Source organism: Gobius niger (assembly GCF_951799975.1).
Source record: "Gobius niger genome assembly, chromosome: 24".
Classification (NCBI taxonomy): domain Eukaryota; kingdom Metazoa; phylum Chordata; class Actinopteri; order Gobiiformes; family Gobiidae; genus Gobius; species Gobius niger.
The window spans coordinates 6667556-6691395 of NC_136875.1; the positions used below are offsets into that span (position 1 = coordinate 6667556).

The 23840-nt window shown below is 44.5% G+C and overlaps 1 protein-coding gene across 2 annotated transcripts; it reads left to right on the forward strand.

The window, feature by feature from the left end:
• Nucleotides 1–163: 163 nt before the first annotated feature.
• hipk1b (homeodomain interacting protein kinase 1b) lies at nt 164–23258 on the forward strand (the record flags this gene model as incomplete). 2 transcript variants are annotated; one of them, XM_079582149.1, is made up of 19 exons in its annotated part: nt 164–517; nt 3372–3711; nt 6177–6555; nt 7753–7944; nt 9017–9198; nt 9273–9396; nt 10367–10486; nt 10579–10665; nt 10747–10931; nt 11110–11257; nt 12771–12957; nt 13107–13225; nt 14891–15007; nt 19695–19834; nt 19945–20004; nt 20920–21084; nt 21233–21399; nt 21484–21581; nt 22866–23258. In XM_079582149.1, the coding sequence occupies exons 2-19, from the start codon at nt 3374–3376 to the stop codon at nt 23256–23258; spliced, it is 3201 nt and encodes a 1066-aa protein (XP_079438275.1). In that variant the 5' UTR covers nt 164–517; nt 3372–3373. The 2 variants fall into 2 exon arrangements, with proteins under 2 accessions (XP_079438275.1, XP_079438276.1); XM_079582150.1 differs by lacking the exon at nt 14891–15007.
• Nucleotides 23259–23840: the final 582 nt, after the last annotated feature.

A 23840-nucleotide genomic window follows, 5' to 3' on the forward strand; every position in this document is an offset into this window, starting at 1 on the left:
TGGACGTGCCCCGGGGATAAACTCTTAACATGTCCCCCTCCGTTGGCCCGTTCACAGACTTCACTTTGTTCGCGTTTATTTAGTATAATTTTCGTGTAAAATTTCCACTTCTACCTCCCCCGGATGTGACGTAGGCGCCGCAGCTGATATAAAGGCCGGGCTTGTTCCGGTGAGCAGTGGACTTTCTGGCTCCTCTGGGGGAATTACCTCTTTTTTCCAGGGATTCCGCCGGATTTTAACCCCGCCGCTGTGCATATTTTATGGCGATATTGTTCGAAGTATCATAAGGATGATACACCTTCCATATTATTCTATAAGCTCTGCGCTATAACCCCGTTTGTGAGCCGCCTCCTGCTGCAGCGGACTGAGAAACAATGCGGGCCTAGCACAGCCTTTAGCTCTCGGGCTAACAGCCACAGCTAACGGGGGCTAATCGCGTAGCGCTGCTGCTGCAGAGCTGGGGATTTAAACCCCGGGACTGGCTTGTTTTTCCTACGCTGTGTGAACACCAAATCCGGTGAGTTTCGCTGTTTTCACTCTTCCCCAGTCTTCCCGCCGCCTGTAAACCCGCAGTAGGCTTGTTTGTGGAGGTATTGCGGCGATACGTGCCGCATATTTTCGAAAGTTTGACGTGCTAGCCCGTTAGCATTGGGCTAGCTGGGTTAGGGTTAGGTAACGTCCTGTTCTGTCGGTGGGATTAAAGCGTCTTTCTTTGTGGTTTCGGGATACATTCTTGGACTTCTGAAAGGGAGTCCGGTATAAAGCGCGAGGATGCCGTTGATGCTGTGAAAAATGTCTGTAATGTCGTGTTATTTAGATGGGAAAGCCTTATCAGCTGTAGGCTCAGGGCTGTGGCAGTTTCCATTACGCGTCGCTGCAATGTCACAAGTTTTGGCTTCGACTAAACGAGAGGCCACTCGGAGAAAAGCCCGTATCCGCACAAAAATCCTAAAGAAAATAAGGGAAATACACGTCGGAGATGATGTTCTCGATGATATTTACATCTTTAATATGTCTAAATGTGGGCCGCCTCGTCTGCGATCCTGGGAAAGTAACACCGTTTTATACAGTACAGTGTTGTACTTTTGTAAATCTGATATTTGTAATGGTGAGCTTTATTTAGTTCTCCTTTGGTGTGTTAAACAGAGCTCTGATCAACTTAAACCAAATGGAAATATCTCTGTTCTTACTTCCATGATTAAGAATTCTTGTGAAACATTCCTTCTACTTTGTGGACGTTGAACAAAGGAGCAGGATGTGAGCTTGAACTTGCACTTGGTCAACAACCTTTGACTTGGATACTCTGGCCTCAACAACAGGGCAGCGCAGGGGCGTCGGACTGGGGGGGTGAAGGGTACTGTGTACCCAGGGCCCAGAGCAGGGTGGGGGCCCTAAAAAGTGCTGCAAAAAGCGTTCTGTGTTGTACTTTCTAAGTTTCCTCATAATTGATACTATAAGAATTGAACTCAACCGGGCTGAAATACAACGGTTGCTAGACCGAATTTTGCATATACAATAATGATGGATGAATTTAAAAATGTGCCAAATGGTTCAGTCGGCTTCAAATATGGTGCGAGACTAAATGAGGCTGAAGCCCTTGAGCTTTTTTGTTCATGAGACAACATATAGTATATATTTCTTTTTTGCAAAATAGCTTTTTAATGCCTACTTTAAAGTCACACATTTGTTATTCTCAGCACAAATATCCCATGTCCCTGGTGCAGTCGTCCTGTTTAATGTGGTCTGATGATAATCATTATGCAGAATATTCCACCACCAATTTAAATATCTGTATCACCACCGGGATTGAAGGTTATTCAATTTCTGTAACTGAAGCCAATCCAGATGAAATTTCAAGTCAAACATCGAGTACACAACAAACAAAAACAAAACAATGAACTAAGTATCCAGGACTAAGCTAGATTTTTAAGTCGCTGTATATAATAAAGTTATAATAGAAAACAAATCAACTGCACTGTCGAACCACTGTTATGTGGTTAAAGAACAAGAAATATGAGGGGGGTCCAAAATGATAGTTTGTACCTCGGGCCCAGAATTTGGTGCTACGCCCCTGGGGCAGCCACTGCTAGAGCCGGGACGATACACTTTAGTCACGATCCGACGCCTATCACGATATTTGGGGGCCCAATCGATGCGTATTGCGATACAGTAAGTATTTATGATCAGGGATATGTTAACCTTAAAATGAAAAAAGAAGACAGTCATGTGATTGAAAAGTACATTAACACAACACGTAACAAAGTGTTGCTGGAAAACAAAGGAGTGCAGGATTAAAATGCCTCAAAGTAGGGCCGGGCAATGTGGACCAAAAGTCACATCCTGATATATATTTAGGTTGAATATCAATATACGATATATATCACAATATTTTTTCCGCAAAGTGAGAGCTGTGAAACGAAATGTTAAGTCAGAGCAGAGTCAAATACGAATAGTTTTATTAAAACTTCACTCTAAAATGTATGAACTCTGTACAACAAAGCAGGCGCTCGTCGCTGCCGGCGCTTTATTTGTAAATTATGTTTGCCTGGATACTTCATTCACCGGAGCTTTACATTGTCATATTTATTGCTCTGTTTTATTGCCTTAATGCTCGGTGCAGCCCTGTGATGCAACTCCTGTAGTGATATTGGGCTGTACAAAAAATGCTATTACTGCAGTGGGTAATCAAAGAATGGATATCTATCTATCTCTATCTCTATCTCAAAATAAAGTGCTCAGTTTTAGGTAAACCTTTTTAAACATCAACTTGAGATGACCTGTATCTTGTTAACATATTAGCTTTTCTGGATTTGAACTTTATCGATCTGGTCTAGTTCCTTAATCTCATTTGAAAATATATATTGATGTATCTTAAATATCGATATATCGCCCAGCTCTCCCTCCAAGCACAAGTATTGAAAGTATTGCGATACTTTTATTCTGTTTTTGATTAGTCGGGGGATTTCAGTCGTCGTATTACTCTCATTTGTATTTTTTTTTATGTCGTTTTGGTCGAACTTTAATCTGCGAAAAGAAAACCTTGTAGCTGAATGAGCTTCTTTGGCCACCAACCCTTTTCCAGTGGCCGTGTGTGTGTGTGTGTGGCGGGAAACTCCTGGAGGCCTTTGAAATACTTGTAATATTAAATCAGGAGTTCATATTTCAGTCTGCTCTCCAATGCAAATGTTCCTGGAATTGGACTATTTTTATAAACCATTTAAAACCTCTAAAGGTTTCATTGACAGGACTGCACAGGGTGAACGGGGTTTAAGAGCAGTGTGATGTATCGTGGTGAAAATGATTTGCCGGTGCAGCCTCGTCCTGTGAAGCGTTGGCTCGAGCCCGGCTGACTCTCCTGTTCCTGCTTTCAGAGATGAGCTCTCAGCTGCAGGTGTTCTCTCCGCCGTCGGTGTCGTCCAGTGCCTTCTGTCGAGTGAAGAAGCTGAAGGTGGAGAGCGGCGCGTGGGACGGCCCGGATGCGTACGGCTCGTACCCCTTCGCCCCGGGAGCGGCGGTCGCGGCGGCAGCAGCCATGGCGGTGCCGGGGTTCGCCTCGTCTCTGGTGTTCCCCTCCTCGGCAGCGGTGGGCTCCAGGGGGCAGGTGGTGGTGAGGGCGGCGGACAGCACCGGGAGTCTGCACCGCGGGTCCAGCCGGAGAGTGAACGAGCAGCTGAGCCACGTGGAGTCCTCCTCGGACACACGCAGCCACAGGTGAGCTTCACCTTTGACCTCTAATGACAGGGTCACAAGGGAAGAATAAGGCCTTTGTGTGAGTGGGTGATTAGATGAATGACTTATCAGCTCGATATGATCAAAGGAAATAAAGTGCTCACAAACTGTATCTCAGAGAAGACTTTCTCTTTAGCATTAAAGGATCAGGCCACCGTTTTTCCATGCTGAGATTTGTTCTTATCTGCTCGTGGAAGAGCGTGGTAGCTTCCAACTTCACTCCCGTTAGGAGCAATAGGAATATGCTGGGAGAGGCTTAAACCTAACAACATCTTTGGTCTTTGTGCGTGCACTCAGTCATGAAAAAAACAACCAGACAGGTACGCATCAACTCTTCTAAGCTCAGGTAAGAACATATCACAGTATGGAACGGCCTGTTCCTTTAAGGGCGTCTGCTTTAATTTACTTCATTACTTACTTTTATCATAGTATTGCTGGGTTGCAGGTGACATCACAGCATTCTAAAGGCCTATACTATCATATAGAGGAACAAATATTTTGCCTTTGAGGACATTTTTGGTCTTGTACAGAGAGATCATGGACCCAGTGACTGATATCAATGATCATTTTTCTAATTCATACATTTTCTTTTGAGCTACGACCTGTGAAAGTGTAATGCTGTTAATAGGAAAAACTGGCTCCTGCCCCCCACTGGGTCCGATGACATCATCATGTTCTAGAACCTGCAACCCAGCAGGGTGTGCATTTACATCATTTTCATTCCAACATGATTCTAACTAATAAAAGAAACAACACTCATGTTGGTTCTTGTGCTGTTGCCGTGCAACATCACTTTCATAACCTCCATTTCCAAATATATTCTTATATTTGAAATCTTATTTTTCTTCATCCCTAATGCAGAAAAATAAGCATCAACAAGCAAAACATCTAAGAGGGTGAGAGGCAGTTTTCATCCAAACAGCAGCTCTGGGAGGCTATTCTTACATCCTGCAAAGAAATCCAAGCAGAAACTGTCCAAAAACTCAAAGGTTTAATGGATTTAAGAATTTTGAAGCTACTGTTAAAGAAGGGCTCCTGTGTTAAAATATAACTTGACCTGTTCAGATTTTTTTTGATTGAAATAGCTTTTGATTTCAGTAAATATGACCTAATGCTGCAAATTCAACAAATGACCATTTTCAGTTCATTACAAGCTTTAAAATGTTTTGAAACGATGAGTTGCATAATAATTTGGAACGGTGGATTTTGAGTTTTTTACTACATTCATTTTTGAAAAGAAATACTGTTATCACTGGGACATTTAAATGATCCTCGATCAGTTAAAGACTTGAAAGTTATGCTGACTCTCATTTGAGTTGACAATTTAGAAAATCAGAGAAAAATGTCATTTGCATAATAATTTGGAACGCAGTGTAGTTGTGGTCAATAACCTGTCATCGTGTTAATAACAAGGTTCAAAGTGCAGATGACTTAAAGCTGCTGCAGCTGCTCCATTTTGCCGGCCCGTAATGCTTGCATTTTCACATTGCATCGCTCGGTGCACCACCTTCGAAGCAGCGAACTTTGTCCTGCAGAAGTAAAGATCTAAACACAAACACGTGCAGGGATCGCACAATTTTTAAGCAGCAGAGGCCGCGACCGTTAGTGGCTGACACAGAGTTTAGCATTATGAGCCAGTCACATGGGCCATAGCCACTTTAAAACTCTATGGAGCCAGGGTTTAAGCCAGTTTAAACAAGGGCCAAAGGTACATAGGAATCCTGTTTCCAAAGTGTCTTTTGCATAGTTGTTTACGTTTGTGCCGTGGTCCTCATGCTGCGTCACTGGTGCCACGCAGCTGTTTTCTAACCATGAGAAATGAACGACTCTCTTATAATAATAATACTGTCCACAGCCATTATCCTGACAAAGTGATATACTCGTTATTTGCAGTTCCAAAGAGTTGAATGAGGAGTTTGAAGCAGCTGTGTTCTGTTTGTGGGCTTTCAGGCTCTTCACAAACATGTTGCAGTACTTGTACTTGTGTTGGACTTTGTTCGACGCCAGTTTGATTGATTAGTTTGGAGATCTCTACACACATGTTCTGGACTGCAAGTGCTTGGTAGTGGTTTAGCAGCTCATAGCTAGGGCTAGGTGCCATTACATTTTAAATGTACAATATCAGATTCATCTCCAATGCAGAGAAATGTGTGAACAATAAAAAAATAAAAGGAAAAATTGTGTAAGTAAAATGGGGGATATATTTTTAATAAGAAATGAGCAAATATTAGGGGGCAAAAATAAGACAAAATGTATGTGGGAGCTGAAACTATCTTTAATGCTGTCCCTGGACCAACAGCATCAAAACTTGGCTCTAAAGAGGTTTTACATGTCTTTGATACTTTCATTTATTCGATCGTACCTAAACCTTTTTCTGATGCTACACTGGTATCGTTTAACGGTCCCCGAGCCGCCTTAACTAAATCCCGCTCACCCCCTGCTCACAGGCACGGGCAGAAGAGGAAGCTGGAGGAGCCCCACGACGGCGGGGGCAGCGGCTGCGGCAGCGTGCAGATCCTGGAGGAGCTCTCCGCCCCCGCCGCGCCGTACTCCAACCGCACGGGCAACGGCGGCACCACCACCGGCCAGTCCATCCCCCACTCCGCCCCCACCACCAAGAGCAGCAGCTCCAGCGGCGAGGGCGACTACCAGCTGGTGCAGCACGAGATCCTCTGCTCCGTGTCCTCCACCTACGAGGTGCTGGAGTTCCTGGGCAGGGGCACCTTCGGGCAGGTGGCCAAGTGCTGGAAGAGGGGCACCAATGAGATCGTCGCCATCAAGATCCTCAAGAACCACCCCTCCTACGCTCGCCAGGGGCAGATCGAGGTAACACTTTTATCCTTTTCTGACATGAATCCATCCCAGGACCCTCAACAGCAGTCTGGTGTTGTTTAAAGCATCTATATCATGCTATTTTAGCCATTCCAAAGTTAAGTATAGGCATTTATATGATATATTGTACCTCTACCATTATGGAGCACTCATTTTTGTGATAAATACAAGTGTTTTCTGGAGGTATTTTTCAAACCCGGAAGACACAACGCTTCGATTCAGTTAACTCCGCCCCCTCTCTCCGCGCATACAACTTTACCGTAATATAAATAAACAACAATAAGTGAAGTTACTTCACGATGCAGTTATATGGAGTTGACATCTGCTACACAGCTTCATAAATGGCTAACACACATGCTAATATGCTAACACACAAGCTAACCCGCGTTTGGATTGACTCACCCTCTGCTCCATCGCTGTTTACATTATGGGACTCGCGTTGGTTATAAAAGTTAATCCACTTTGGTTCTGGCGAAGGTTCACCAAACATCCATCAGAGACAGTCACAGAAAAACACCATTTTGGCTGATAGTCGCTGAATCCCGGAGAAAAAAACAGCTGAGTGGCCTCTTCTTGAAAAGGGTTGAATAAACTCCTTGTCCCCGTAGCCAAACGCGCTTCTTTTTCTCCGTCCGTGACATTATCGTTAGTTAAGAATAAAGAACAGGTGTGTCCAGTTATAACGAGCTCCATCTTCACAGCTGCAGCGCAAACATGACTGATCTGTTCAGACGCGATGTGTTTGTTTTGGCCACAGCTGACCTGGAAGCACCTCGGGCACATCCTTTTTTTTTTTTTTTCATTTTTTTCTCTTTGTTTCTCTCTTACGACAGAAATAATGAAAAAGCTGTTTTACAAATTAAAATCAGGCCGTAAGCATAGAATTAAGACATTACATTACAGACGTCGAGCATTTCCGTTCCGTTGTTACGACACAACTGAACACTCAGTCGTTCACCAGGAGAGGGAGGAGCAGCTGCTCAGAGAGCAGGATTCAGGAGGATTACTGAGAGCTGCGTGAATGAAGCCACAAACCACTCTGGGGGTGTTTTTGATAAGGAAATAGCATAACAACATGGCTAAAAGCTCCAAAAAGTCGATTTTGCATGATATAGGACCTTTAACGGAGCCCAGCGCTGTTTATGACGCTGCTGCTTCATGGCTCCTCACACTCGTGCTTTCTTTCCTCAGGTGGGCATTCTGAACCGTCTGAGTGCAGAAAACGCAGACGAGTACAACTTTGTGCGGTCATACGAGTGCTTCCAACACAAGGGCCACACCTGCCTGGTGTTCGAGATGCTCGAGCAAAACCTCTACGACTTTCTCAAACACAGCAAGTTCAGTCCTCTGCCCCTCCGCCACATCCGGCCCATTCTGCAGCAGGTGAGTCAACTCTCCACTTTACGCACAGGCTACACTCCCCAAATCAGACGTCCGTGAGGAATGGAACTAGTGCTTAACATGACTGATTGTTCGCAGTTTAGGTGCTTGATTCTGTACTTCCTGGTTTCATTAAAGAGTTACTAACCCCCCCTTCCAGAGCCTCAGATTTGAAAAACTCAACAGAAAGGGGGCGTTGCCTGGAGGACTAAGGGCACGCGGGAGGGGTGAGGGGTGGGAGGGGCCTGGGTCAGTGATTGACAGGCCTGAGTCATCGTCAACAAAGTCCGCATGGAGTTCTGACAGCGAGCTAACTTCTTTAGCACATTTTCCACTGGGAAGAAACACTAGAGGCATCGTGGCAGACAGCGGCCATGTGCCTGAGAGTGCTCTGAAACTCTGGGTTATGTTATTAACTGTGATTCCTCTGTAATTTACAAAGCTAGCTGCATAAATATATCTGAATAGACCTTTGCCACAAGACAGGATTTTAACAAACATGCACTAAAGTGACAAAATAGTGACAGATACATGTAGACAACACTATAAGATACCCATTTATACAACTTAACTACAAAGAAAAGTTGATTTTGGGGTTAGTTGTTCTTTAAGCCAGTTAGATTCTGAGATGTTCTGCTCAAATTGTTTCGCTTGCAGCGCTGAAGCCACACTATTTTTCTAGAAGCTTTTAGATTTGGGCAGTGCTGAACAGGAGAAAATGTGCTTGATTGAGGAGGGAGTTAAAGCTGAGGTACCTGACTTTTTGTTGTATCGCTCAATAAATGTGTTTAAAACAAATTGAAGATAGAAGTAGTCTAAATGAGTGAAATGTATGTCGGGGCCCCCTCTTCACTTTGCCACCACTTAAACCTGTAAACGGGCATGAAGCGTGTTTTCAAACAATTTGCTTGAACAATTTGGACATGCAGGAGGGATTCTGAAAGGATCACACCCGGGGAAACGTTTGCAGAGATGGTTAGAAAGTCGCTGAGTTTTCCGCTGGCTTCGAACAGTCTCTCATAAATCTACTCATCCAAACCTGCCACACATTGAAACTGAAATGGTTTCCCTGCAGGTGGCCACAGCGTTGATGAAGCTCAAGAGCCTGGGCCTGATCCACGCGGACCTGAAGCCGGAGAACATCATGCTGGTCGACCCGCTGAGGCAGCCGTACAGAGTCAAGGTCATCGACTTCGGCTCAGCCAGTCACGTGTCCAAAGCCGTGTGCTCCACCTACCTGCAGTCCCGGTACTACAGGTCAGTGCAGGTCACGCATGCCCAAGTGTGTTTACGGGTGAGCGGAGGTAAACGGATGCTCGTGTCATGCGCAGAGCTCCGGAGATCATCCTGGGCCTGCCGTTCTGCGAGGCCATAGACATGTGGTCTCTGGGCTGTGTCATCGCGGAGCTCTTCCTGGGCTGGCCTCTGTATCCGGGAGCCTCCGAGTACGACCAGGTCAGTGTCGCCCAGGGGCGTTGGAAAACGTTCAAGTATTTCATGAATTCTGTTCAAAGTTTCAGGAAATAATGACACCACTGTACTGTTTTTGCTGCATACATTCATTAAAGCTGTATTAAGTAACTCATGCCCCTAGAGGCCATAAGCGCCACTGCAGGTGTCGTAGCTTGTGTTTTTTTTACTAGTAAATAGGGCTGCAACTAACGATTATTTTGGTAATCGATTAATCTACCAATTATTTTTATGATTAATCGATTAATCGCTTGGCTGTGAAAGGTGCAAGGAAATTGTATTTCTTCATTTTTTTTATCACATAAGCTAAAGTGGCGCCGCTTGAGGACATGTTGATGGAGTAAACTTAAAGTAAACGTTTGTAGGAGGCTCTTTGTGCTAATTCTGCTTTCTGATTGGACGCGACAAAGACAGATATTAATGAAATTTAAAATGTACAAAACACTACAGACCCAAACTTTTAAAACAAAGTAGGTTTTCATCCAAAATACATAATTATGTCTTTTTTGCTCTACTTTAGTCTGCGTTTGCTAGAAAACGATTAATCGATTACTGAAATAGTTGACAACTATTTTAGTAATCGATTAGTTGTTTCAGCCCTACTAGTAAATACTGCACTGACAGAAAAGACAAAGGGACAGAGGGATATTGTGCATCCAATTACACATGAATGAGATTGTTTTTCCACTCAAACTTTGCTGTAAATACTGATTAAGTGGAAGTAGCCCGCAGTTAGCTTTGCCCGTTAGCCTGTTAGCACAGACTTTTTTTTATTTTTACGTCAGATGTTTGTCAAAAATGCAACAAAAAATTCACAAATGGTGCACATTTTCCCATCATTCTCTAAGATCAGAATGTGTGTGTATATAATAGATATCTGTGTAGGCATTATAGAGTCTTGCTGTAGCCTGTATGTCTCTGATGGTTCAAAGCCATGTGTGTCTGTCCCGTGCAGATCCGCTACATCTCTCAGACCCAGGGCCTTCCAGCCGAGTACCTGCTCAGCGCCGGCACCAAAACCAGCCGCTTCTTCAACAAGGGACCAGACTCCAGCTACCCGCTCTGGAGACTCAAGGTCAGGGCAACGCAACTCCTCCGCATCCTCTGCCCCGTCCGACCCCCCCTCTCTGCATCTTCACATCAATCCCTGTCGTTTGATTTCCGCAGACTCCATCGGAGCACGAGATGGAGATGGGCATCAAATCCAAAGAAGCGAGAAAGTACATCTTCAACTGCCTCGACGACATGATGCAGGTTTGCCTCAAAATGGTCGCGCTTGCTTTCTTCATTCTGCCGCCGCGGGTCGTTCTAATACGTCGCGTTCTTCCTCTGTAGGTGAATTTGTCCTCTCACTTGGAGGGCACGGACATGTTGGCGGAGAAGGCCGATCGCAGAGAGTTCATCGACCTCTTGAAGAGAATGCTGCGACTGGATGCCGATAAAAGAATCACTCCCACAAAAACTCTGGGACATCCCTTTGTCACAATGAGCCACCTCATGGACTACCCCCACAGCTCACAGTAAGGACTTTTGTGTCATCCAACAGGTTTACTATTAATGGACCGGGAAGAGAAGACGCTACTATTCAAGGGTTTATCAGCTGGGCGTCTTTTGATTCAGACCAACAAAGCCTCTTCAGTGTGACGCCTTGTCTGCCAAAGTTTAGCGGCGTCTGAGACTGTGCTCGTCTCTCCTCAGTGTGAAGTCGTGCTTCCAGAACATGGAGATCTGCAAGAGACGCACCTCGTACGACTCCAGTAAATCCCTGTACTCCACAAATGTGCCCAGTGCTGCAGCAGGAAACCTCACAGTCACCTTCAGCAGCCAACTCAACCAGCATAACCAGGTAAAGTCCTCAGCCAGCACAACCAGGTAAAGTCCTCAACCAGCACAACCAGGTTAACTACCAGGAAGTCACGCAACACGGTCTTAAACTAATGAGAGTTTGAATGTTTGGCACTTGCGTGTTGAAAAGGCTGCTGTTATTTTGCAGTAGCACACAAACAGGGCCGTTAAGCTTAAGATTTGTTGGAAAGACTCTTAAAAATGTATATTTGTGTTTTAGTTTATTACAAGAACTGATGTAGCGATTCACCATCTGAAAATCCGAAACAACCATAACTCCACTTAAGGCGAGACACTGCAGGCGAAGAGGGAAAAAATTTATATTTACAGATATCAATTTGAAGCTTTTGCTGTAGATTAACTGGCATCAATGTGAGACAAAAATACAGTGGAAGTTTTCTGTCATTTTATCTTTTCATATAAGAACAAGGTGTTTTATGCCTAAAAATGCCCCAAGTTTCCCATCTTTTCGGCGACAAAATCTGAATAACGGATAGAGCTACATTCAAATTTATGGTTTCATTTTATTGATGAATGAGTTGCCAAGACTTTTTCACAGGGGATTTTGGATTTCTTGTTTAGTTTTAAAGCAGTACTAAGTAAGTCTTCCCCCTAGAGGCCATAAGCGCAAATGCAGGTGTCGTAGCAAGTTACGATTTTTTAACTTATTAATTGTCTTGGAGAGTAAATACTACGCCGACAGGAAAGGCGATGGGAGAAAGGGTTACTGTGCATCCAATTATACAATGGAAATATTATTTTTCACTCAAACTTTGCTGTAAATACTGTTTAAAGTGACGCTAGCCCACAGTTAGCTTTGCCCGTTAGCATGTTAGCTTCTTCTTCGTGATTCCATTAGTGTGTATTGGTGGCTCCGGACCGGTGGCAGTCAAGTTGCAAACATGGTTTTCTGGTCAGAGACACCAGGGGGAGATGAAAGACCCTCCAGTCATCCCATAAACACTTGTATTACCCCCACAGGGACTACGGAAAGGATTTATTAAGATAAACACGTTACTTAGTACTGCTTTAACATAAGCTGTTTTTTAGTGTAAAAATTTGTATAAAAAAAAAAACGCCTTATTTTTTGACATTCAAAACTCAAAAATGGGGCTTAGGGATTAGATAATAAAAACTCACTCTGAAAAAATCTTCCAAATATTGTTCAGTCCAAGGCTGGAAAATGTGAAGTCTTTAGGTCCGACTGACGTGGACATAGTGTCGCCACAATGACAGAAAAATGTGTTTTGAGAAAAAGGCCCTTGAAATTGCATTCTTCCATATAAGTCTATGGGCAAACATTGAATCAGCGCAATATTTAAACATGTCATTGTGAAGATTAGGTATATTTTCTGTTTCCGGGTGAAAGCTTGTATGTTCAGAGACCAATTTGGCCCAAAACCTGAAAACTGAAAAAATTGAGTTTTGCCTGTAGTGTCTCACCTTAAAAAAGATTCTCTGGGAAGCTCCCGCTGATGATCTTTGTCTGACGCCGCGCTGCCCGTTCTCCCCAGGTGCCTTCAGCAGGGGGCGCTGTGCCTTTGCTGAACTACCAGCCGGCTCTGTACCAACAGGCCACCATCAACATCCCGGGACTGACTCAGCAGAGCGTCCCCCTGAGCACGCGAGCCGCCGGGCTGTGCGGCCAGTCGGAGCCCTTTCAGCAAACCCTCATCGTCTGCCCCCCAAACTCTATACAAGGTAAACCACACCTGATCCAATACACATTTCATTTGCTTTCAAACTAAGATTTGTCTGTGCACTTGGATTTATTTGATTTGTTGATTTGTCGCCCTCTAATTCAGTAGTTCGGTTTGTAAGTAATGGACGTCTTTTTGACCTTTTTTCAGGGCTTCAGCCATCCAACAAGAGCTCTGGGTTTCCTGTTCGGATGGACACCTCCGTTCCTCTCGTACCTCAGAACCAGTCTGCTCAGCCCCTGCAGATCCAGCCCAGCATGCTCGCGCAGGTACATGTTCATTTACCCCAACACCTCATGCAAAATCATCGGAAATCTCACACAAGCATGAGCAAGGAAGAAAAGTTAGAGTACATGCATATATTATCACTATATATTGAAATATTTTTGCCACATAAAAGTGTCTCAATCTGCTCTGGGAACTCAAAAAAGGCAATATTTCTGAAATGATCATTAAAAACAATCATAAGTTATAGAAAAACACAATCTTTTGTTGTAGCTACAATCCCTTTATTGAGCTGTTAAACATGTTTGTGATCTTTCATGCATTTTAATTCTTTAACTGTTATGGACCTGGCTGTTCACAGGTTTGTCTTTCCAAAGGCTCCAGGACTAAACTGCCGAGTAGATTTAGCCAGGTGTATGTTTGTGATGACAGCAATAGGGGCGGACTCTGCAGAGACAACTGCTCCGATGCTACAGAGCGTTTGAGTCTCAAGTATTTTGCATCCTTGACTGCAATCTTTCTTTTTTTTTTCCTCCTTAAAATGGCAGACTTTTGTGTTTGTGTCTTGATTCACACCCAAGGGCCCTTTTTGTGCATCAAACGTTTGTCTGGTTGGGCAAAAACTCAGAACAGAGAATTGACCTTCCGCAAAATCCCATCCCAAAACGGTAATTGTCCAATCATACCTCATAGCAAGCGTTGCTCTCCGTCATTCTCCGGATCTCTTGACAAAGAAAATAGTGGAGCGCGGTGTAATTTTCCCCTTTCAAAGCCAAGGTAAGATTCTTAATCGTCCAGTTTGTCGCGTTCCAAGAATTTCATGAGCCGTCGTTGCTGGACATCGTCACGAAAAAGCTGTTTCTGCCGCTGGAATATCTGGCACATTGACTTCAGTGCTAACGCTACACATTTTGTCAATGTAGACTACCAGAAAAACAGAACTTGCACTTGTTTTTGGATTCATACACTCATGTAATAGGCCTGTCTGCGCTTAATGTACCCAAAGAACAGGCGTCAGTCTCCCTTAGATAAACATACGACCAGTAAAACTCATTTCTGGCTAGAATTTTTGACGTAGCCAGACAATTGCACAATATTAAATGACGTAGGCTCCATATTTCACGAAGCCACAGTATCACAAAATAACCAAGGCAATAAATGCATACAACTTCTAGTGCTAAAAGTACCCAAGCAGCCTGGGGACTGGCCGAAATTCAGCTTTGGTCGTGATTTTCCTCATGAATAGCTTGTTTCCACCAACCCTGCCCTACTCTACTCCACTTGGCCTGGTTGTGTTTCCATTATTCAGTAGAATCTGATACTGTTTCCATGGATATGGCTTTACTTTTGGCTGTATCCATGGAAACAGTACCTGCTTGGCTTGTTAAGTACCCAGGCCAAGCAGGTACTAAAAAATGTGCCAGTTCACTGTAAAGTGGTCTGGTGGAAACATTTCAAATACAGGTAAAGTAGAGGAGGGTCGGTTGAAACGAGTTTATAATCGTTTATAATTCCTTCTATATTCCAGACAGTTCTCCCATATCGGTATTTTTATCACCGTGCACCCCTTGAATCAAACCTTCAGTCCTGGTTTTAGACACAAGTGAAGGATGCAAAATACTGCTTTGAGACGAGTCCAGCTCCTCCACCCTGTATCTGTCCTGAACCTTCCTACCTCCTAACCCCTCGCTGGTGTCCTACATCCTCAGGGCTCGTGTACTCCTCTGATGGTGGCCACTCTTCACCCCCCCTCCCAGTATTCCCTGCCTCTGGGCCTGGGCTCAGGAGTGGGGCGCCCCCTGCTGGAACACACAGCCACAGTGCTGGTAAAGCCTCGACAATCCGATCCAAATAAAGATGCTGTCTCTGCCCTCACACTAACCGCATCCTCTCCTGCCCCCTCTGGCTCCTTTTACCTCTATCACACTGTGCATCACAACTGAGTCATCGAGAGCTGAGCACATGCAGTAAATGACCATCAACAGGCTTATGTTTGACGATCAAAGCATACAACTGTAGTATTGGCCAACATTCGCTTACATTATAGTTTGTCATGAGGCCTGCTGGCACTTGTTCTTATGCAGGATGGTAGGGGAAATACGGCCTCTGATTGGCTAGTTAGTCAAGCTAAACTAATCTAAACTAGCCCTAAACCCAACCCTAACCTTAAGGATAGTGATGTCTACGTAAGGCGTCTTATTGAGATACATTGAATTGAGCCAATCAGAGACCTGGTGTACACTGTGCAATATTTATTTTTTGTCTTGTAAGATTTTTAGATCACATTGCACGACGCGGGGTTTATTTTTGTGTAAAAGTCCTGTAAAAACAGATTTGAATCAGATTTGTACCACTCACTGTGCTTCCATCAAAAAAAATGCACAAGCTTACATCACAGTTCAAGCAAATGATGGGCATGGGTTACCTGGATCACGGAAGGCACTGAATGGTGCAGTTAGAGCATTTATCCAGCAGAGGGCGCACTGTGAATGTATGATTTACCCATAGACTTAGACCCATTCCACTTAAGCCTTTCCTGTTCTTTTGTTGGCCACATTATTTTATCTTGCCGTTAGGTTAGCTGATTTGACCTGTAATGTCAGGAATATGTCTATGTAGACGACCGAGCGATTTAAACTAAGCTGTTAAAGGAATAAGCCACCGTTTTTACATACTGAGCTTTGACGAGTTCTTTAGGACCTGTCTGATCTTCACCCGTACCTTCAGTCACGTAAACACAGCGCAGACGGCGTTAGCATTTAGCCCCTCCCCCTCTCCACTATAGCTCCAAAACAGGTCAAGATAGAAGCTACCAAGCTCTTCCATGTTTCCCCTATTTAAATATGGTTACGTGAAGTGTTCCACTACAAAGTATAACTACACAAAATTAAACAATGTGGATTTTCTAAGCGGATAAAAGGGGGACTATATTGTAAGGCGTAATAATACCAGGAGTAGTTCGAAATCCGCGCAGTAATCTTCACTTTACTCTGCGGATGCTACAGAGGAGAGAGGGAGAGGCTAAATGCTAACGCCGTCTGCACTGTGTTTACGTGACTGAAGGCACGGGTGAAGATCAGACAGGTCCTAAAGAACTCGTCAAAGCTAAGGTAAGAACATATCTCAGTTTGTGGCCTATTCCTCTAAGGCAACAGTGGCAACAAGCTTTAGTGACTAGCACAGCTGCACCTTAAGCAAAATAGTTTTGGACTAAACATGCGTCTCATAGGATTACTTTCTCCGCATCTGTCCACTCCAGCCAAAAACCAACAGTGTTTTTATTGGCTACGTCAAACTATCTGCGATAAATCTGTTTCCATCCTCCAAAATGTGCATTAATGCGTATTCGCCAAAATCCAAAAACACCAAGAGGGCAGATAAACACCACCTTTTCGCAATTACAATCCTCAATTCGTCTAAAAAGTTTATCACTTGTTACTTCTGTGAAACTTCAAAATACGCTTTAAAATCAAGTGACGGAAATGCAGCTTCAGTTTCCAAAAAATCGATCAGACGGGACACGCTATGAATGAGCAAATGCTAATCGTAAGTCGTCCTTGCAATTTAGCACCTGGTTCAGTCAGTCAGGGCCAATGTGTCTTTCCTAATGATGCATGATGAAACATGAACTGTCCAGTCGAAGACCATTTTGTCTGAAGTTTAAATCTAAACTAATACACACTTCCTCACTCTGCTGCTCCCCCTCTTTCCTTCCTCTGGTCTTTGTAGGTTTGTGAGGCATGGAGCATGAGGCTTTCTGCTTGAGCTGCCCTTGTTCTGTTTTGTTTTTTCAGCTGAGGAATCGCCTCCCCTTCTCTCTCTCTCCCTCTCTCTCAAGCTTTCTTGTTTTCAGTCTCCGGCTCCTACGGAAGAGCACTGGGCATCCATTAATCGAGTTTTCTTTAGCAGGCGACGCCACGGTTTAAATATTTACCTGTTCTCACTGGAGCGGCACGGTACAGGTCAGAAACCAGCATGTGCTTGATTCCCAAAAGCACTAGCAAAAAAAAAAAACATATTACCTGCATTGCAACGATTAGAACTCCGGTCTGAAAGTCTGGTTATGGACTTGACAAAAATAAAAGGACATAATAACACGGTCAAAAGCACAAGTGTGTCTTTTTAGGATGTGAAAAGGTGAGCTCTGCCGTGCCAGTCCAGTGTAGACTCCTGGTCGTGCTTCTTCCCACAGCCCACACAGGTTTGAGCTTTGCATGCGTCTCTGTTGGATCCGTTTCAGGCCGTGTGTTTGTGAACAAAGGGAATGGCTTTGGGACCTGCTGCTTTAGCTCTGTGCTGCTGCTGCTGCTGCTGCTGCTGCTGCTGCTGCCGCCGCCGCCTGTGCAAACCGTGGACCTACACTGTACAAACCCACCTGTCCAGGAGACGCAGACTTGGATTCATGTATTTGACTTGTTTTAAGGCGCAAGGCAAATGTTCTACGAGTAACTGAAAGATCAGGGACAGGCACATTTGCTCGGTGAAGGGCCGGCTTTCTTCATCAAAACACCAAGGGCCGGTTAGTTTTAGTACGTGTTTGACCTTTCAGTGACCAGGTGGTTATCATGACATCTTTACGTTCCATCACTCCAGGATAATTTGATTTGGGGTTTTCTGGATGGATTGTATGCGTAACCAATGGAAACGGTTTCATTAGAAGTGAAAACCTCCCAGACACACTAAAATAGGTTGCGTTCACGTTCTAGAATCTAATCCTGTCATAATCTCAGATGGAGGGCAAGGACCAACACAACGCTATGTTTTGTGTGTTAAAGGAACAGGCCACCATTTTTACATACTGAGATATGTTCTTACCTTAGCTTTGACGAGTTCTTTAGGACCTGTCTGATCTTCACCCGTGCCTTCAGTCACGTAAACACAGCACAGACGGTGTTAGCATTTAGCCTCTCCCTCTCTCCTCTATAGCTCCAAAACAGGTCAAGATAGAAGCTACCACAACAGTGTTTTTCAACCAATGTGCCGTGGCACACTACTGTGCCATGAGATATTGTCTGGTGTGCCTTGGGAAATTATCCAATCTCCCCTAGTTTTTTTTTTTTTTTTTTAAACAAATGCATTATTATCCACAATGTACCATTTTCGAGTGTTGATGCTGTCTAGTGATCGGCATAGTAACCATATTATACTCTTCCATATCAGGTAGTTAATTTCTTTGAGACAAGAGAATTAGTGATGTATTGAGGCATTGTGGCTAGTGAGACTATACGGCGTTCCTAGCCTAGACACTTTGATGAGAACATTTTCTGCTGCTGGTGTGCCTTGTGATTATTTCAATGAAAAAAAAATGTGCCTTGGCTCAACAAAGGTTGAAAAACACTGCACTACAAAGTATAATTACACAAAATTAAACAATGTGGATTTTCTAAGCGGATAAAAGGGGGAACTATATTGTAAGGCGTAATAATACCAGGAGTAGTTCGAAATCCGCGCAGTAATCTTCACTTTACTGTGCGGATGCCAAATTAACCCATGGTATTATTACGCCTTACAATATAGTTCCCCCTTTTATCCGCTTAGAAAATCCACATTGTTTAATTTTGTGTAATTATACTTTGTAGTGTAACACTTCACGTAACCATATTTAAATAGGGAAAACGTGGAAGAGCTTGGTAGCTTCTATCTTGACCTGTTTTGGAGCTATAGAGGAGAGAGGGAGAGGCTAAATGCTAACGCCGTCTGCGCTGTGTTTACGTGACTGAAGGCACGGGGGAAGATCAGACAGGTCCTAAAGAACTCGTCAAAGCTAAGGTAAGAACATATCTCAGTATGTAAACACGGTGGCCTATTCCTTTCAATAGTTAGACAGAAAGAAAGTTGAACTAATGAATGAGATGGTGCTTTTATTTTGGCGTGCGGCAGTGAAACAGGAAGTCACTTATGATTTGAAGTCACGCACAGAGTCAATTTAACCTATAGGCTCGTTGGAATGTCACACGAACGCAACCTATTGGTCCTGGAGCGTCCTAGAGGCCACCTTGATGGAAAGTAATGGTGTCCTGCTATTCACCCACACAGCCGCTGGGTCGCTGAATGGTCAAATACGTACTCGCATGACCTTTTTTCCAGATAAAGGGCACAGAACGCACCTTCGACTGAAATGCATGGCGCACTGCAACAGATTCACTACAATGATTTTGTCTTCATACGTCGTGTTCTGACAAAGCTTAAGTTGCCAAAGTGAGTCGCACCTAATACTCTACTTCCTTTTTGAAGGATTTCTTAGTAAGTTGTGATTTATACCAATCTCTTTTTGGAGCAGGAGTCCTTTTTTTCACACTTTGTACCATTTACATAGACCAAGGCTAAACTTGAACTAATGAAAGCTCAAACCACAGTCTGAAGTAGCGAATCCGGTCCTTTTACCTCCTCACAGTTGCGTTTGTACAGTGTCCGGGGCCCCTCCTCTCTCAGCATGGCTCCGCCCACCCCACCTTCACATGGCCGCAGGATTAAGTTTAACGTGTGTGTGTGTGTTTGTCTGTGCCCCTCCAGCAGGCGTGGCCGTCGGGAGCGCAGCAGATCCTCATCCCCTCCTCGTGGCAGCAGGTCCCGGGGATGAGCCTGCACCAGAGCAGCCTGAACCAGTCCCCTCTGCAGCCTGACGGGGGCGCCACTCAGGGACACGGCTGGAGGTGCGGATAACAGTCAAGTCTAGATGTGTCTGAAGTCTATCGTGAAAACACATGACACGGTGATAAAAGTGATGTTCTGAAGCTGATGTCTTTCGTTTGGACTCTTTCAGAAGCACAGCCCAGTCCAAGAGGAAGAAGTCGAAGGCCAGGCAAGCCGAGAACAGGAACAGGTTTGTACTACGACGCTCGCACATGTAGTTACCGTCAGATGAAGAATGTTTGCTTTAACCCCTGACTTCAGAGCAGTGGTTTCACTCGGGATAATTTCTCTCGGGGTTGAAACGAATCCGTCATGAGCAATTTTTATCCTTCATGAATTAATCTCTCATAAGCGTTTGTTTTGTTTTTTAAATAAATGTATATATATATATGCTGCATATTATGTTAGTAAAAATGTGAGATTGCAGGATAAATGGAGCTAAACTAAAACTGATCTGAACAGTCATGGTACATTTTGCAGTAGAAATGTGTATAAACTTATGCGTAAAAGTCTCGGAGAAGGACGACTTTCAGAGTCACCAGCTCATCAATATCAAGGCTCAGATTACGCGAATACAAATGTAAAGTGGAGCTTATTATTTGCATTTTTTCAATTTTAACAGAATGTAAGAAACGGTGGGTGAACGGGACAATGTTTACTAGTTCACATCACTGCACTATGCGCCGCCTGCTCCGCACATGGGGAGGGAAAGAGGGAGAGAGAGGGGGGGGGGGACATAGATGAGGTCGTCCTGAGACTTACGTGAGAAGAGCGCTCCATATGGGAAGGATGTTATTAGCCTTTAACCGCGTTTGCATCGTGGTTGTTAGGAAAGTTAGCTGGCGAGGCAGTGATACAACTTGTAAGAGCTCATCCAAGACAAGACGCGGTGTGAAACTTTAGAGAGGGGAGCCCCTGAAAAACAGCAGAGCTGCGTCTTTATTTTCAACCCTTCAAAATGACGGACGGCCTTTGAAATGTTCCGTCAAAGTAAAAAATATTCCGTAAATGACGGAGAATTTTCGGTTAATGTAACCTCTGCTTCAGAGTGTTTGTATTTGGGTTGCTAATCTTCATCCTATGCTCTCGTTCTTCTCCCTCTCAGGGGAGCACCTGTCTCCTCCCTCCTCAGCAGCAGCGTCTTGCCCCCCGTCACCGTCACACTGCCTCAGCCCATCGTGATCTCGGACACGCCCAGTCCCGCCGTCAGCATCATCACCATCCACAGCGACACGGACACGGAGGACGAGAGGAAGTTCCATCCAGCCAGGTACACACGAGCAAGGAGTAGTTTCAGCTTAGTTTACTCGCCGGCCCAGTCATTACAAGCAGTTTAACGTCTAAAGATCTCAAATTACACGATGTGGACTGAGCTGAGTGACTAAAGTGTCTTACAGTTTCTATTTTCCCCTGCCCAGTGTCAGCCTGAGCCAGCGCGCCAACGTGATCAGCTGTGTGACCGTGCACGACTCGGACTCGTCCAACGCCAGCCCGCTCACGCCGCTGCAACTCAAGGGACTGGCACTGGGGGCGATCAAAACGCAGCCCACCGAGACGGCACTGACCCGCAGCAGGATCCAAACTGGTGCGGTTCTGTTTGCAGCATCACACAGCGGCACCTCTTGTAGTAGGACGGAGACATTCATTCTGTTTTCGTTGTTTTGTTCAGGTCACATAGTGAAGGGGAAGCGCTCCAGCCGCCAGTCCTGCAGTGACGTCGACAGACACAGAGTGCTGCCCCAGTCGCACCCCCTCAACCTCAGCCAGGTCTGTTCCCCTTCACTGGGTGTTACGTGGGCCAATTCAGCAGCAGAGTCAAATACTGTTTTGGCCATATCCGATACATTTTTTTCAATGCTAAAATGAATGTTTTTTTGTGTGGAGAGTTAAGGGGAGACACTACAGGCAAAACTCATTTTTTTCAGTTTTCTGGTTTTGGGCCAAATTGGTCTCTGAACATACAAGCTTTCACCCGGAAACAGAAAACATGCCTAATCTTCACAAAAACATGTTTAAATATTGCACTGATTCAGTGTTTGACCATAGACTTATATGGGAGAACGCAATTTCAAGGGCCTTTTTCTCAAAACACATTTTTCTGTCATTGTGGCGACACTATGTCCACGTCAGTCGGACCTAAAGACTTCACATTTTCCAGCCTTGGACTGAACAATATTTGGAAGATTTTTTCAGAGGGATTTTTTACTATTTAATCCCTAGCCCCATTTATTGAGTTTTGAATGTCAAAAAATAAGGCGAACATTAAATTTTTACACTAAAAAACAGATTATTTTAAAACTAAACAAGAAAATCCCCTCTGAGAAAGTCTTGGCAACTCATTCATCAATAAAATGAAACCATAAATTTGAATGTAGCTCTGTCCATTATTCAGATTTCGTCGCCGAAAAGATGGGAAATTTGGGGCATTTTTAGGCATAAAATATCTTGTTTTTTTATATGAAAAGATAAAATGACAGAAAACTTGCTGTAGATCACTGGCATAAATGTGAGAAAAAACTACATTGCAACAGTTTCAAATTGATATCTCCCTATTCACCTGCAGTGTCTCGCCTGTAAAAAAAAAAAGCATGTGGAAAACACAGTGGGTATATACTACTGCAAATGGTAACGATGAAATACAGGCGTCTTTGACTGGCAGCCGTAGGAATAACTTATCAACTTAGGTCACCACGTGTTATTTTTATTTTCATCCACGCTCGATTTTAGCCGTTTGTCCAACACTTTCACCTATTGTAGATATTTTTAGTGTTGGGGGAAACTGGAGCACCGAGAGGAGAACATGCAAACTCCACACTGAAAGGCCAGAGATGGAACCTGGGAGCTTGTAGTACATTTTGTCCAAACAATGTGCAGGAGACGGTGACTTAACCACAAGAGAGATTGACCAAAGATAGTAAATGAATTAACTCAACCCTAGACTTTAAAACGTTTCACCTTAGATATTTTCGTACCTCAAGATGAAATAAAAAAAACAATAGAAAGATGCCATGAAGTGTCTTATTGTGATCCTCTCTCTCTCTCTCTCTATAGGCCCAGTCGGTAGTGTCCTCCTCCCAGGACCCCTCATCTCTGTCGGACTCCTCTCTGCGCAGGCCTTTCCCCCCCGCCGCCTCTCACTTCCCCTTCCCCGACGTGTCTGCGCTGACCTCCACAGCCTCGGGGGCCTCCCTGTACTCCTACCCGGCCTCCAGCGCCCTGTCTTCGGCCTCCCAGGCCCTCGACCAGCTGCTGTCCTCCGGCCCCTCCGGCTCCTCCGCCTCCCGGAGAGACTCTGCCCAGAGGAAGGAGTCCGTCGGCGGGCTGCTGCACCACGCTCTCCCCCCTTACCAGCAGTTCGCCGCCGGGTCTCCCTACGTGGGCTCCGACGCGTACACGGCCTACCAGCTCAGCCCGAGGCGCATCGCACAGTATCCCTACCTATAAAGATACATCTACTGGAGTTACGGTGATTTTTATCCAGTCGCTTTAACTTATTTATATTTTATAACCTGTCGGGCCTCCATTTTTCTTCTAACTTCAAAAAGAAAATCCTGTTTTTTTTCACATGTCATTTCAAGCAACTTAAAATATCAAGTATCCTACACATAATGTCAAGCAACTTAAAATATCATGTATCCTACACTCACAAAAGAGAGTTCGATTTACTTTGGATAAGTGAGATTTGTTTTCAGAATCCAGAAGTCATTTGAACTCCCGTAGCCGGCTGTTCTCGCCCACTCTCCCAGAAGCTTCTTAGTATTATTAACCCCGTCTTTTATGTTATCCCTACTTTAGCTCCAGGATGTACATTTTAAGGCATTTTAAGCTGTTTTTTTGTTGTTTTTTTTGTTGTTGTGCGTGTGTGAAGAGAGATTCCTCCTGTCACATCCTGCGGCCTTTTCTGAAATGCGGATCCCTGCTCGCCGTGACGGGTTTGATTTTTGCCGGAGTTTAAACACACAGAGTCTCCTCCAGATTGTTGGTGATGGCAAAAAGTAGAGGTGGGTAGGGAGGCATTTCGATGGG